Source organism: Phycodurus eques, chromosome 4 (assembly GCF_024500275.1).
Source record: "Phycodurus eques isolate BA_2022a chromosome 4, UOR_Pequ_1.1, whole genome shotgun sequence".
Classification (NCBI taxonomy): Eukaryota; Metazoa; Chordata; class Actinopteri; order Syngnathiformes; family Syngnathidae; genus Phycodurus; species Phycodurus eques.
The window spans coordinates 3557360-3569859 of record NC_084528.1 but is presented as its reverse complement, the minus strand read 5'-3'; the positions used below and the strand labels follow the sequence as shown (position 1 = coordinate 3569859).

At 43.4% G+C, this 12500-nt stretch overlaps 1 protein-coding gene across 6 annotated transcripts in view; it reads left to right on the top strand.

Annotated features, from left to right (window-relative positions):
• Positions 1-12500, top strand: part of kpna5 (karyopherin alpha 5 (importin alpha 6)) — a 49185-nt gene that overhangs the window by 19359 nt on the left and 17326 nt on the right. For all 6 annotated transcript variants that reach the window (XM_061673648.1, XM_061673650.1, XM_061673647.1 and 3 more), the window contains 7 exons: positions 3664-3765; positions 4000-4099; positions 6093-6187; positions 6462-6593; positions 7769-7857; positions 7945-8044; positions 8178-8341. In XM_061673648.1, the coding sequence (XP_061529632.1) occupies positions 3664-3765; positions 4000-4099; positions 6093-6187; positions 6462-6593; positions 7769-7857; positions 7945-8044; positions 8178-8341 (782 nt within the window). The remainder of the gene's footprint in view (positions 1-3663; positions 3766-3999; positions 4100-6092; positions 6188-6461; positions 6594-7768; positions 7858-7944; positions 8045-8177; positions 8342-12500) is intronic.

Below are 12500 nucleotides of genomic sequence, written 5' to 3'. Positions count from 1 at the left end.
TCAGTGTCTGTGACTTAATACGATGTCGAGCCGCTGCCCGCACAATACAATTTTATTTACTCTAAAGCAAAGCAAAGCAAATGTATTTGTATAGCACATTTCATTTCTGCCGTCTTGTGCCAGCGACGAAGCCGCCTTGGAGGCGATGATTAATAACTTAGTAAGGCAATGATTAGTGACACTACCTAGCTAGCTAACCTGGGTAATCACGGTGGAGAGCCTTGAGACAGTGAGGCGGACAGACAGACAGAGTGTGTCTGTGCAGTGTGAGCGAGTGTTTTTTTGGGGGTGGGGTTCCAGTTTTATCCTTTAGAGCGTCTGTTAACATAGTACGGGAAACACTGTATTAGGGCTGCATAATATATTGCTTGAGCATCGTTATCGTAATGTACGCATGCGCAATAGTCAGATTGTAGGGTCCAGCACAATGTTGGTGTTTTGATATGCATTGAATCAACTGTTATATTAATAAGTGACCAGCAGAGGTACCTGGTCAGACATGCAGATATGATTAGCACCTATGTTATGGTAAATTATCACCCATCAAACAACAAACACAGAGCAGCCCAGAGTGTTATGTGCTTTTTTTTTTTTTTTTTTTTGTATGATAACTATTAATGAGGACACGGGATACAATTACACGTCTGCATTTACTGTATCTTTCTTCAGGAGGTAACGTACGAATGCAGCAGATTACACTTGAAGTGCGGGGGGAGAGCCACAACATTATTAAAGGGACAAACTTCAGCTGTACACAATGTGTTTTGCTTAAACGAATGCACTCAAAGAAATACTATAAAATAACAAATTGAAAACAAATGGACAATGTTAGGAGAATGTGCTAATGGCTCAACAGTATAACTGGGCATGAAAAGAAAGGATTTTAACTACATGTCTGGCTGGACTATTGCTCAATACTAAAGTGCATTTAAATACAGATAGACCTCATACAAATGAGTTCTGTGCTCAACTGAGCATAGTTTTTCTGGAGAGAAAAGAGTGCCTGGTTTGCACGTTACATGTATGTTATCCTGTTGTTGTTTTTTAACATCACAATATATATCGTAGGGTTAAAGAAAAGCACAATGTAATTCTCCACCCCCCCCCCCGGTATTGTGCAGCCCTATTACACAATAATAAGTTACATTTCAGGCAGCATGAAACACCTGCATTATCGAGAGAAAGGCTGTATGATTGACAAAAGCGAATCAGATTATACAGTGCCACCAGAAAGTATTAAAACCCCTTCACGTTTTCCACATTTTGCTGTTAGACTTATTCTAAAACTGATTTGAGTTTAGTTTTCTTTAAAAAAAAAAAAATCTACATAAAATATCCCCGAATGACAAAGTAAAAACAGATTTTCAGACATTTGTGTAAATTTAATAAAAAGATGTAAACATTCAAACATAATGGGTACATAAGTATTCACACCCTTTGCTACGACACTCAAACTTATGCTCAGGTGCATGTGATTTCCACTGATCATCCTTGAGCTGCTTCTACAACTTGAATGGAGTCCACCTGTGGTAAATTCAGTTGATTGAACATCATTCGGAATGGCACACACCTGTCTATATAAGGTCTCATGTTGGCAGTGCATATCGGAGCAGAAACCAAGCAATTAAGTCCAAGGAAATTGTCTGTAGACCTCAGAGACTGGATTGTGTCAAGGCACAAATCTGGGGAAGGATACAGAAGTATTTCAGCAGGATTGAAGGTCCTGAAAAGCACTGTGGTCTCGATTATTCGGAAATGGAAGGAGTTTGGAACCACCATTACCCTTCCTAGATCTGGCCGTCTGACCAAGCTGAGTAACCGGGGAAGAAGGGCCTTGGTCAAAGAGGTGAACAAGAACCCTATGGTCCCAAAGGCGGCGCTCCAGTGTTCCTTTGCTTGAGATAGAACCATCCATAAAGTCAACCATTGCTGACCCACTCCACCAATCAGGCATTTATGGTAGAGTGGCCAGACAGAAGCCATTTCTGACTAAAAGTCACATGGCAGCCAGCTTGGAGTTTGCCAAAAGGCACCTTAAGGATTCTCAGACCTGCAGAAAACCTGATGAAACCAAAATATAACTTTTTGGCCTGAATCGCAAGCATCATATCTGGAGAAGAGGAGGCACTGCTCATCACCTGGCTAACACCATCCCTACTGTGAAGCATGGTGGTGGCAGCATCATGCTATCGGGCCGCATGGAGGGTAAGTTGACAGCTACCAAATATCGAGAAATTCTTTGAGAACTTGCTCCAGAGTGCTCTGGAACTCAGAGTAGGGTGTCGACTCCTTCCAACATGACAATGACCGAAAGCACATAGCCAAGATAACAAAGGATAACATAGCGTTCCTTTGGTCCTGTAGTCCACTGGATTGGACATGTCTGTAACTTCATATTTTTTGGGGGGAAAAAGTTTAACTTTTTTTTAATGTACTGAGAAGAATTGAAAACACTTCAGTAAAAAACATTGACCAAGGCTTTCATAATTCATCCATCAGAGGGTTAAGCCAAGGGTGTGAATACTAGGCTTTACACGACCAGGATTTTTGAGACCGATCACCGATCAGCAAGTTTAAAAAAAAAAAAAAAACTATCACCGATCCGATCACAAGATGCAGCAATGTGTCTATTTACATGACTTGTTCATTTATTGTATATAATTGTGTACTGTATACTGTATCCATCCATCCATTTTCTGTACAGCTTATCCTCAAAAGGGTTAAAACACCAATGACCTCTAGGGGGTATTCAAGGATTGGCCACTGGCATAAGTTTAGGTCAAATCAACATTATAATATAGAAATAATGGGCGCTGACTTACTGTAATTAAATTACTTTATTGCTATAAATTACTTTAATAAATACAGTTAATGACATGCTTAGTCTAACTTTCTCACTTTCCCAGCTGTATGGATGAGTGTTGTCCAGAGTTTGAGTCCGTTTGACACTTTTCTTTCTCCCCCCACGCTGCATTGCTTGAACGCGGCATGCTCCTCGTGTACATTCTTCAGGTGCTCGATCAAATTTGTTGTTTAGCATTTAGATGACGTTCCCCACGACGTACTTCAGTTGTGCATAGACTGCAAATAACTTACGTGTTGTTTGTCTGAGACACCGCAAAATAGTCCCACACCGAAGATTGAAAACACTTTATTGGCCATCAGATAGTTACAGTACTGCGCAAAAAGACACGTGACAATGCTAAAAATAAACAAAGTTTTGGATTCATACGCGACGAAGACACGTAGTTAAATGTCTTGTGCAAAGCCGATCGATGACGTCATTGATCGGATCGGCGACTTATGACATGAAAGCCGATCAGCCGATCAGCATAAAATGGCCAATTATCGGCCGATACTGATAATACCGATCAGATCGGCGTAAAGTCTAGTCAATACTTATGTACCTAATATGTTTAAATGTTTACATTTTCAATAAATTTGCACAACTGTCTGAAAATGTTTTTACTTTGTCATTTTGGCATATTTTATGTAGATTGTTTCAAAACTATACTCAAATCAACTTTAGAATAAGTCTAACATCAAAATGTGGAAAATGTGGAAAAGTGAAGGGGTTTGAATACTTTCTGGTGGCACTCTACTTAAAATGTCAAATACATGTCATGCAGAAGGTTAATCGTGTGGCATCTACTCTGCTCACAGCTATTTAAGAGGAGAAATGTATGTACACCGTCAGTTGATGAATCGATGTCAGAATGTCCAATCCAGGATCCAGACATCAGCTCAACAGTACCTGTTGCCAGTGTAAGTCATGATGCATGCATCATCAAATCTTTGTTCTATTACGACAGTGAGTAATTATTAATGTGTATATATTAATTATTCTCTGTATTCATGGAGCATTTTCTTTTTCTTTTTTTTTATCTTGGAGTCAATACATAGTGTACATCTTTTTGTAAGCAATATCGTGTGTAAATAATGTGAGAATATTGATGCGCTATCTAATATAGCTAATATCTGTTGTTGACTACTGTGCAGGATGGATTCATAACACCTGATATGATTAAGATGATCTTCTCTGAAGATCCAGACCATCAGCTGATCGCTACACAAAAATTCAGAAAACTGCTCTCCAAAGGTTTGTTTTTCCAGCCTCGAATTTGTATTATTTATTAATTACAATGAAAAGAGAGTAAAGTGGAAATTTGTTCAAGGAGTTCGGTGATGCCATGGAAACGACTTCCGGACAGCTTTGAGAAAATTCTGGTCCACCATCCAGCGTCTCAGGAGGGGGAAGCATTGCGCCATTAACACTGTGTATCATGGGGATGGGGCGCTGCTGAACTCAGCTCAGGACGTTGTGAGTCGTGAACTGAATACTGTGAAGACCCCCTCAATTCTGCCGACAGCGAGGTGATTAAAAAGCTCCTCGGTGAGAGGGCCCCGGGGGTGGATGAGATTTGCCCAGAGTTCCTAAAGGCTCTGAATGTTGTGGGGCTGTCCTGGCTGACATACCTCTGCAACATCGTGTGGACATCGGGAACAGTGGATTGTGAGACCGGGGTGGTAGACCCCTTTTTCAGAAGGGGGACCAGAGGGTGTGTTCCAAATACAGGGGGATCACACTCCTCAGCTTCCCTGGCAAGGTCCATTAGGGGGTGCTGGTGAGGATAGTCCGTCAAGAAGTCGAATCTCAGATTCAGGCGGAGCAGTGTGGTTTTTGTCCTTACTGCGGAACAGGGTTCCTGAGGCTGCATGGGAGTTCGGCGAACCAGTCTACATGTGTTTTGTGGAAATGTGTTCGGCCATGTCCCTTGGGAAGTCTTGTGTAGGGTGCTCAGTGTGTATGGGGTACTGGACCGCCTGATAAGGGCCGTTCGGTCCCTGTACGACCGGTCTCATTTTGGTCCGCATTGCTGGCAGTAAGTCAAATACGTTTCCAGTGAGTGTTGGACTCCGCCAAAGCTGCCCTTTGTCACCTAATTCTGTTCATTACCTTAATTGACAGAATTTCTAGGTGCAGCCAAGGCTTAGAAGAGGTCCAGTTTGGCGACGTCAGTATTACGTCTCTGCTTTTTGCAGATGATGTGGTTCTGATTGCTTCTTCAAGTCGTGATCTTAAACTATGCTGGAGCGGTTCGCAGCCGAGTGTGAAGCGGCTGGGATGAAAATCAGCACCTCCAAACCTTAGACCATGGTCCTCAGTTGGAAAAGAGTGGAGTGCTCTCTCCGTGTCAAGGAAGAGATCCTGGCCCAAGTGAAGTTAATGTTTCTCGGTCTTGTTCACCAGTGAGGGAAGAATGGAGCGGGAGATTGACAGGCGGATCGGTGCAGCGTCTGCGGTGATGCTGAATCTGTATCTGTCTGTCGTGGTTAAGGAGCTAAGCCAAAAGGCAAAGCTCTCAATTTACTGATCGATCTATGTTCCTGCCCTCACTTATGGTCACAAGCTGTGGGTCATGACCGAAAGAACAAGATCACGGATACAAGTCGCCGAAATGAGTTTCCTTCGTAGGGTGTCTTCTTAGAGATAGAGTGAGAAGCTCGGTCAGCTGGGAATGCCTGAGCTCCTCAGGCATTCCCAGCTCTTCCTCCGCAGCTCCTCCGCCGCATCGAGAGGAGCTAGATAGGTGGCTTGGGCCTCTGGTTACGATGCCTCCTGGAAGCCTCCCCGATAACGAGACGCAGGACACGCTGGAGAGACTACGTCTCTCGGCTTGCCTGGGAACGCCTCGGGATTCCCCCAGAATAGCTGAACGAAGTGGCTGGGCTTCCCTGCTTAAGCTGCTACCCCTGCAACCCTACCTCAGACAAGTGGATGGATGGATGGACAAAATTACATTTTGGAATCCCAGCCTATGTACCATTTTGGTGGTATTTTGGTAGTTTCTGGTTGAAGTAACACATGAAAGTGGCTAATTACGAAGTTGTTGTGTTGTTGAGTGATTATCAATACCCATCTTTATGTGGAGTTTTTTTTCATTTTGAAAATAACAATTGATATTCTAATAATAATTGAACTGATTAAAAAGGAAGACGGAGCTGCTGGCTAGTTACATGAGCAATGTTGTTTAACCTATGAGTCAAAACCATTTGAAACCAGATTTATAACCTTAGCGTTTCATTTTTAGAGCCCAACCCGCCCATAGACGAGGTTATTTCCACTCCTGGGGTTGTGAATCAGTTTGTTGAGTTCCTCAAGAGGAGTGAAAACTGCACGTTGCAGGTAAAGAGCTTCGCTTAATCTCAGAATGCTAGAGTTATTATACTTAAATTTGTCTCCAACTACCGGAGACAAATTCCTTGTATGTTTTTGACATACTTGGCAAATAAAGATGATTCTTATTCTGATTTTGGTTTCATCATTTGAATCACATGTGGTGCTTTTGTTTCACACTCCACTTCAACAGAATGTTTTTTACAGTGCATATTATGGGACAGACAAGAGTTGCTGAATTTTCATTCAAGTGTATATTGTGTGTGTGTGTGTTAATTTTCAGTTTGAGGCAGCCTGGGCTTTAACCAATATTGCCTCAGGCACCTTCCAGCACACCAAGGTTGTGATTGAAACCGGAGCTGTGCCTATTTTCATCGAGCTGCTGAATTCTGAGTACGAAGATGTACAGGAACAGGTGAAAACCTTTGTACACTAACGGAACAAACATAATTGTTGGTTACTGTAGCAATAACGCAGTCATATTTATTGAAGTTATTTTTTTAACTCAAAATATTCTTGAATAAGTAGGTATAAACCACCAATAAGTGTTTTCGAGATTGGTCGCCCCCTCCCCCCCAAAAAATGAATAAATAAAAAGAAAAAATAATAATTGGAATATATATATATGTGGCGGCACGTTGGGCGACTGGTTAGAGCGTCAGCCTCACAGTTCTGAGGACCCGGGTTCAATCCCCGGCCTCGCCTGTGTGGAGTTTGCATGTTCTCCCCGTGCCTGCAGTGGGTTTTCTCCGGGCACTCCGATTTCCTCCCACATCCCAAAAACATGCATAAATTGGAGACTCTAAATTGCCCGTAGGCATGACTGTGGGTGCGAAAGGTTGTTTGTTTCTATGTGCCCTGCGATTGGCTGGCAACCAGTTCAGGGTGTACCCTGCCTCAAGCCCGATGACAGCTGGGATAGGCTCCAGCACGCCCGCGACCCAAGTGAGGAGAAGCGGCTCAGAAAATGGATGGATGGATGGATATATATATATATATATATATATATATATATATATATGTATGTATATGTATATATATATATATATATATATATATATATATATATATATGTATATATATATATATATATATATATATATATATATATGTATGTATATATATATATATATATATATATATATATATATATATATGTAATGTATGTATATGTATATATATATATATATATATATATATATATATATATACATATATATATATGTATGTATATGTATATATATATATATATATATATATATATATATATATTCGTATATATGTATATATATATATACATATATACGTGTATATATATATATAGAAAATGGATGGATGGATGGATATATATGTGTATATATATATTTATATATATATATGTATGTATGTATACGTATATATATATATATATATATGTGTGTATAAATGTGGTTTTCATGCGGACTTTAACTCCTTTAGCTTTCATGACCACCAATTTATTTCAGGTGAGTCTTCTGCCTTTTGGAACTAGCAACCAGGAAATGTTGAGCTCTCCCGGCGATTCACAAGCATAACAATAGTAGGAGCTGTGGTGACTATCTTGTGTTTCAGGCGGTGTGGGCACTGGGCAACATCGCTGGAGATAATGCAGAGTGCAGGAACTACGTACTGAACTGTGCCATCCTGCCTTCTCTACAGCAGTATGTTTTTCTTCCGTTGTTACTACTGTGCAAGGTGTTACACAATATTTAGTCAGATCAAAATAATTTTACTCTCTGTTGCTCCAGGCTTCTTACAAAATCCAACCGTCTCACAACAACTCGAAATGCGGTTTGGGCACTGTCCAACTTGTGCCGCGGGAAAAACCCGCCACCAGATTTTTCCAAGGTCAGTTATAAAGACTAGATTTGAGGAATACAAAAATTCAGTTCCTTTATTTTATGCAGTTTTTCTTTGTAAATGGGACTTTAACGCTACAAATAAGCTATTCCTGTTTTTCTTTTTCCTTAATCGGTCTCAGGTGTCGCCGTGCCTTAGTGTGCTGTCTCGGCTACTTTTTAGCAGTGATCCAGATGTGCTAGCTGATGCTTGTTGGGCCCTGTCCTACTTGTCTGACGGTCCCAATGAGAAGATCCAGACAGTCATTGACTCTGGAGTGTGCCGCAGGCTGGTGGAGCTGCTCATGTAAGAAGCGTTGAACTGTCACTTGAACCATTTTAGAATATACACTGGACCCCCTGACCGCGAATAGCAAACATCTGTGAATAATTATGTGTATACTTAATGAGAAAATGGTAACGTGTTTAATACTTATTTCAGCCGTTCTGTGTGTGTTTGTGTGTGCGCGCACACACACACACACACACAGACACCCAATTCCAGTGAAAGTTGGGACGTTGCGTTAAACCAATAAAAACAGAATACAATGATTTGCAAATCATGTTCAACCTATATTTAATGGAATACACTATAAATACAAGATATGTAATGTTCAAACTGATGAACTTTATTGTTTTTAGCAAATAATCATGAATGTAGAATTTTATGGTTGCAACACGTTCCAAAAAAGCTGGGACAGGTGGCAAAAAAGACTGAGAAAGTTGAGGAATGCTCATCAAACACCTGTTTGGAACATCCCACATGTGAACGGGCTAATTGGGAACAGGTGGGTGCCATGATTGGGTATAAAAGGAGCTTCCCTGAATTGCTCAGTCATTCAGAATCAAAGATGGAGCGTGGTTCACCTCTTTGTGAACAAGTGCGTGAGAAAATAGTCGAACATTTTAAGGACAATGTTCCTCAACATACAATTGCAAGGAATTTAGGGATTTCATCATCTACGGTCCATAATAGCATCAAAAGGTTCAGAGAATCTGGAGAAATCACTGCATGTAAGCGGCAAGGTCGAAAACCAAGATTGAATGCCTGTGACCTTCGATCCCTCAGGCGGCACTCCATCAAAAATCGACAACAATGTGTAAAGGATATCCCCACATGGGCTCAGGAACACTTCAGAGAACCAATGTCAGTAAATACAGTTCGGCGCTTCATCCGTAAGTGCAACTTGAAACTCTACTATGCAAAGCAAAAGCCATTTATCAACAACACCCACAAACGCCGCAGGCTTCTCTGGGCCGAGCTCATCTAAGATGGACTGATGCAGCGTGGACAAGTGTTCTGTGGTCCGACAAGTCCACATTTCAAATTGTTTTGGGAAATTGCGGATGTCATGTCCTCCAGGCCAAAGAAGAACCATCCAGACTGTTTTGAACGCAAAGTTCAAAAGCCAGCATCTGTGATGGTATGGGGCTGTGTTAGTGCCAATGGCATGGGTGACTTACACATCTGTGAAGGCACCATTAATGCTGAAAGGTACATACAGGTCTTGGACAAACATATGCTGCCATCCAAGCAACGTCTTTTTCATGGACGCCCCTGCTTATTTCAGCAAGACAATGCCAAACCACATTCTGCACGTGTTATAACAGTGTGGCTTCGTACTAAAAGAGTGCGGGTACTAGGCTGGCCTGCCTGCATTCCAGAGCTGTCTCCCATTGAAAATGTGTGGCACATTATGAAGCGTAAAATACGACAACGGAGACCCCGGACTGTTGAACAGCTGAAGCCGTACATCAAGCAAGAATGGGAATGAATTCCACCTACAAAGCTTCAACAATTAGTATCCTCAGTTCCCAAACGTGTATTGAATGTTGTTAAAACAGAAGGTGATGTAAGACAGTGGTAAACATGACCCTGTCCCAGCTTTTTTGGAATGTGTTGCAGCCATAAAATTCTAATTTAATGATTATTTGCTAAAAATAGTATAGTTTATCAGTTTGAACATTAAATATCTTGTCTTTGTCGTGTATTCAATTAAATATAGGTTGGACATAATTTGCAAATCATTCTATTTTTATTTAACACAACGTCCAAACTTCATTGGAATTGGGGTTGTACACACACAGCATACAGCAGCATGAAATAAGTATTTAACGCGTCACCATTTTTCTCACTTCTGAAGGTGCTATTGAACCTGAACATTTCACCAGCTGTTGGGAACAACCCAAGTAATCCATACATACAAAGAAAGTAGAACAAATGAGCTCAAAAATTAAGTTGTGTGTAAACATGTGAAATGACATGGAAAAACTATTGAACACATGAAGAAAGGGAGGTGCAAAAAGGCATGGAAAGCCAAAACAACACCTAAAATCTATCAATAATCAATCAGCAATCCAGCCCCTTGTCAGTGCAAATGAATATCAGCTGGTTCTTTCAGCATTGATTGCCTACAAAAAGGTGTCATTGCCAAGGTGTGAGTCAAGACACATCTCATGAGCAGAGAGTTGTCTCAAGACCAGGAAGAGAAGGATAAATTTCTTATATCAATTAAAATTATAATTAAATAAATGTTGGTGTGTTCAATAATTGTTCCCTCTGTCATTTCACATTATTACACACAACTTAATTTCTGATCCCCTCCTTGAACCGTCACCTCATCGTGGTGGAGGGGTTTATGTGTCCCAATGATCCTAGGAGCTAAGTTGTCTGGGGCTTTATGCCCCTGATAGAGTCACCCATGACAAACAGGTCCGAGGTGGTGGAGCAGACAAAGCATGGCTCAAAGACCCCTTATGATAACAATAAAAAAAAGGACACAGATTTCCAACTGGGCCCCCCTCTGGAGCCAGGCCTGGAGGTGGGGCTCGAAGGCGAGCACCTGGTGGCCGGGCCTGCACCCATGGGGCCCGGCCCGGGCACAGCCCGGAAGTTTAATGTGGGTCCCCCTTCCCATGGGCTCACCACCTGTGGGAGGGGCCATAGGGGTTGCGTGCAGTGCGAGCTGGGCGGTGGCCGAAGGCGGGGACCTTAGCGATCCGATCCCCGGCTACAGAAGCTGGCTCTACGGACGTGGAATGTAACCTATCTGGCAGGGAAGGAGCCCGACCTGGTGGGTGAGGTCAAAAAGTTACGACTAGATATAGTCGGACTCGCCTCCACGCACAGTTTGGGCTCTGGAACCAGTCCTTCGAGAGGGGTTAGACTCTCTTCCACTCTGGAGTTGCCCACGGTGAGAGGCGCCGAGCAGGTGTGGGAAAACTTATTGCTCCCCGGCTCGGCGCCTGTACGTTGGGGTTCACCCCGGTGGACGAGAGGGTAGCCTCCTTCCGCCTTCCTGACTGTTGTTTGTGCCTATGGACCAAACAGCAGTTCAGAGTACCCACCCTTTTTGGAGTCCTTGGAGGGGTTGCTGGAGAGCGCTCCCGCTGGGGACTCCATCGTTCTGCTGGGGGATTTCAATGCTCACGTGGGCAATGACCGTGAGATCTGGAAGGGCGTGATTGGGAGGAACGGCCCCCCCCGATCAGAATCCAAGCGGTGTTCTGTTATTGGACCTTCTGTGCTTATCACGGATTGTCCATAACGAACACCATGGTCAAGCATAAGGGTGTCCACACGTGCACTTGGCACCAGGACACCCTAGGTCGCAGTTCGATGATCGACTCTGTGGTCGTGTCATCTAACTTGCGGCCGCATGTCTTGGACACTAAGGGTGAAGAAAGGGGCGGAGCTGTCAACTGATCACCACCTGGTGGTAAGTTGGCTCCGATGGTGGGGGAAGATGCCGGTCCTACGTGGCAAGCCCAAACGTATTGTGAGGGCCTGCTGGTAACGTCTGGCGGAATCCCCTGTCAGAAGGAGTTTCAACTCCCACCTCCGAAAGAACTTCTCTCATGTTCCAGGGGAGGCGGGGGACATGGAGTCAGAGTGAACCATGTTCCGCGCCTCCATTGCTGAGGCAGCCGACCGGAGCTGTGGCCATAAAGTGGTTGGTGCCAGTCGTGGCGGCAATCCCCGAACCTGTTGGTGGACACCAATGGTGAGAGATGCCGTCAAGCTGAAGAAGGAGTCACATCGGGCCTTTTTGGCCTGTGGGACTCCTGAGGCAGCTGATGGGTACTGGCTGGCCAAGCGGAATGCAGCTTTGGTGGTCACTGAAGCAAAAACTCGGGCATGGGAGGAGTTCGGTGAGGGCATGGAGAAAGACTTCCGGAAGGCTTCGAGGAAATTCTGGTGCACCATCCGGCGTCTCAGGAGGGGGAAGCAGTGCACCATCAACACTGTGTATAGTGGGGATGGGGCGCTGCTGACCTCGACTCGGGACTCAATTCCACCGACACGCCTTGCCATGTGGGAGTAGAGTCTGGGTTCTCTGAGGCTGGCTCGCCTATCTCTGGGGTTGAGGTCACTGAGGTGGTTATAAAAGCTCCTCTGTGGCAGGGCCCCGGGGTGGATGAGATTCGCCCAGAGTTCCTCAAGGCTCTGGATGTTGTTGGGCTGT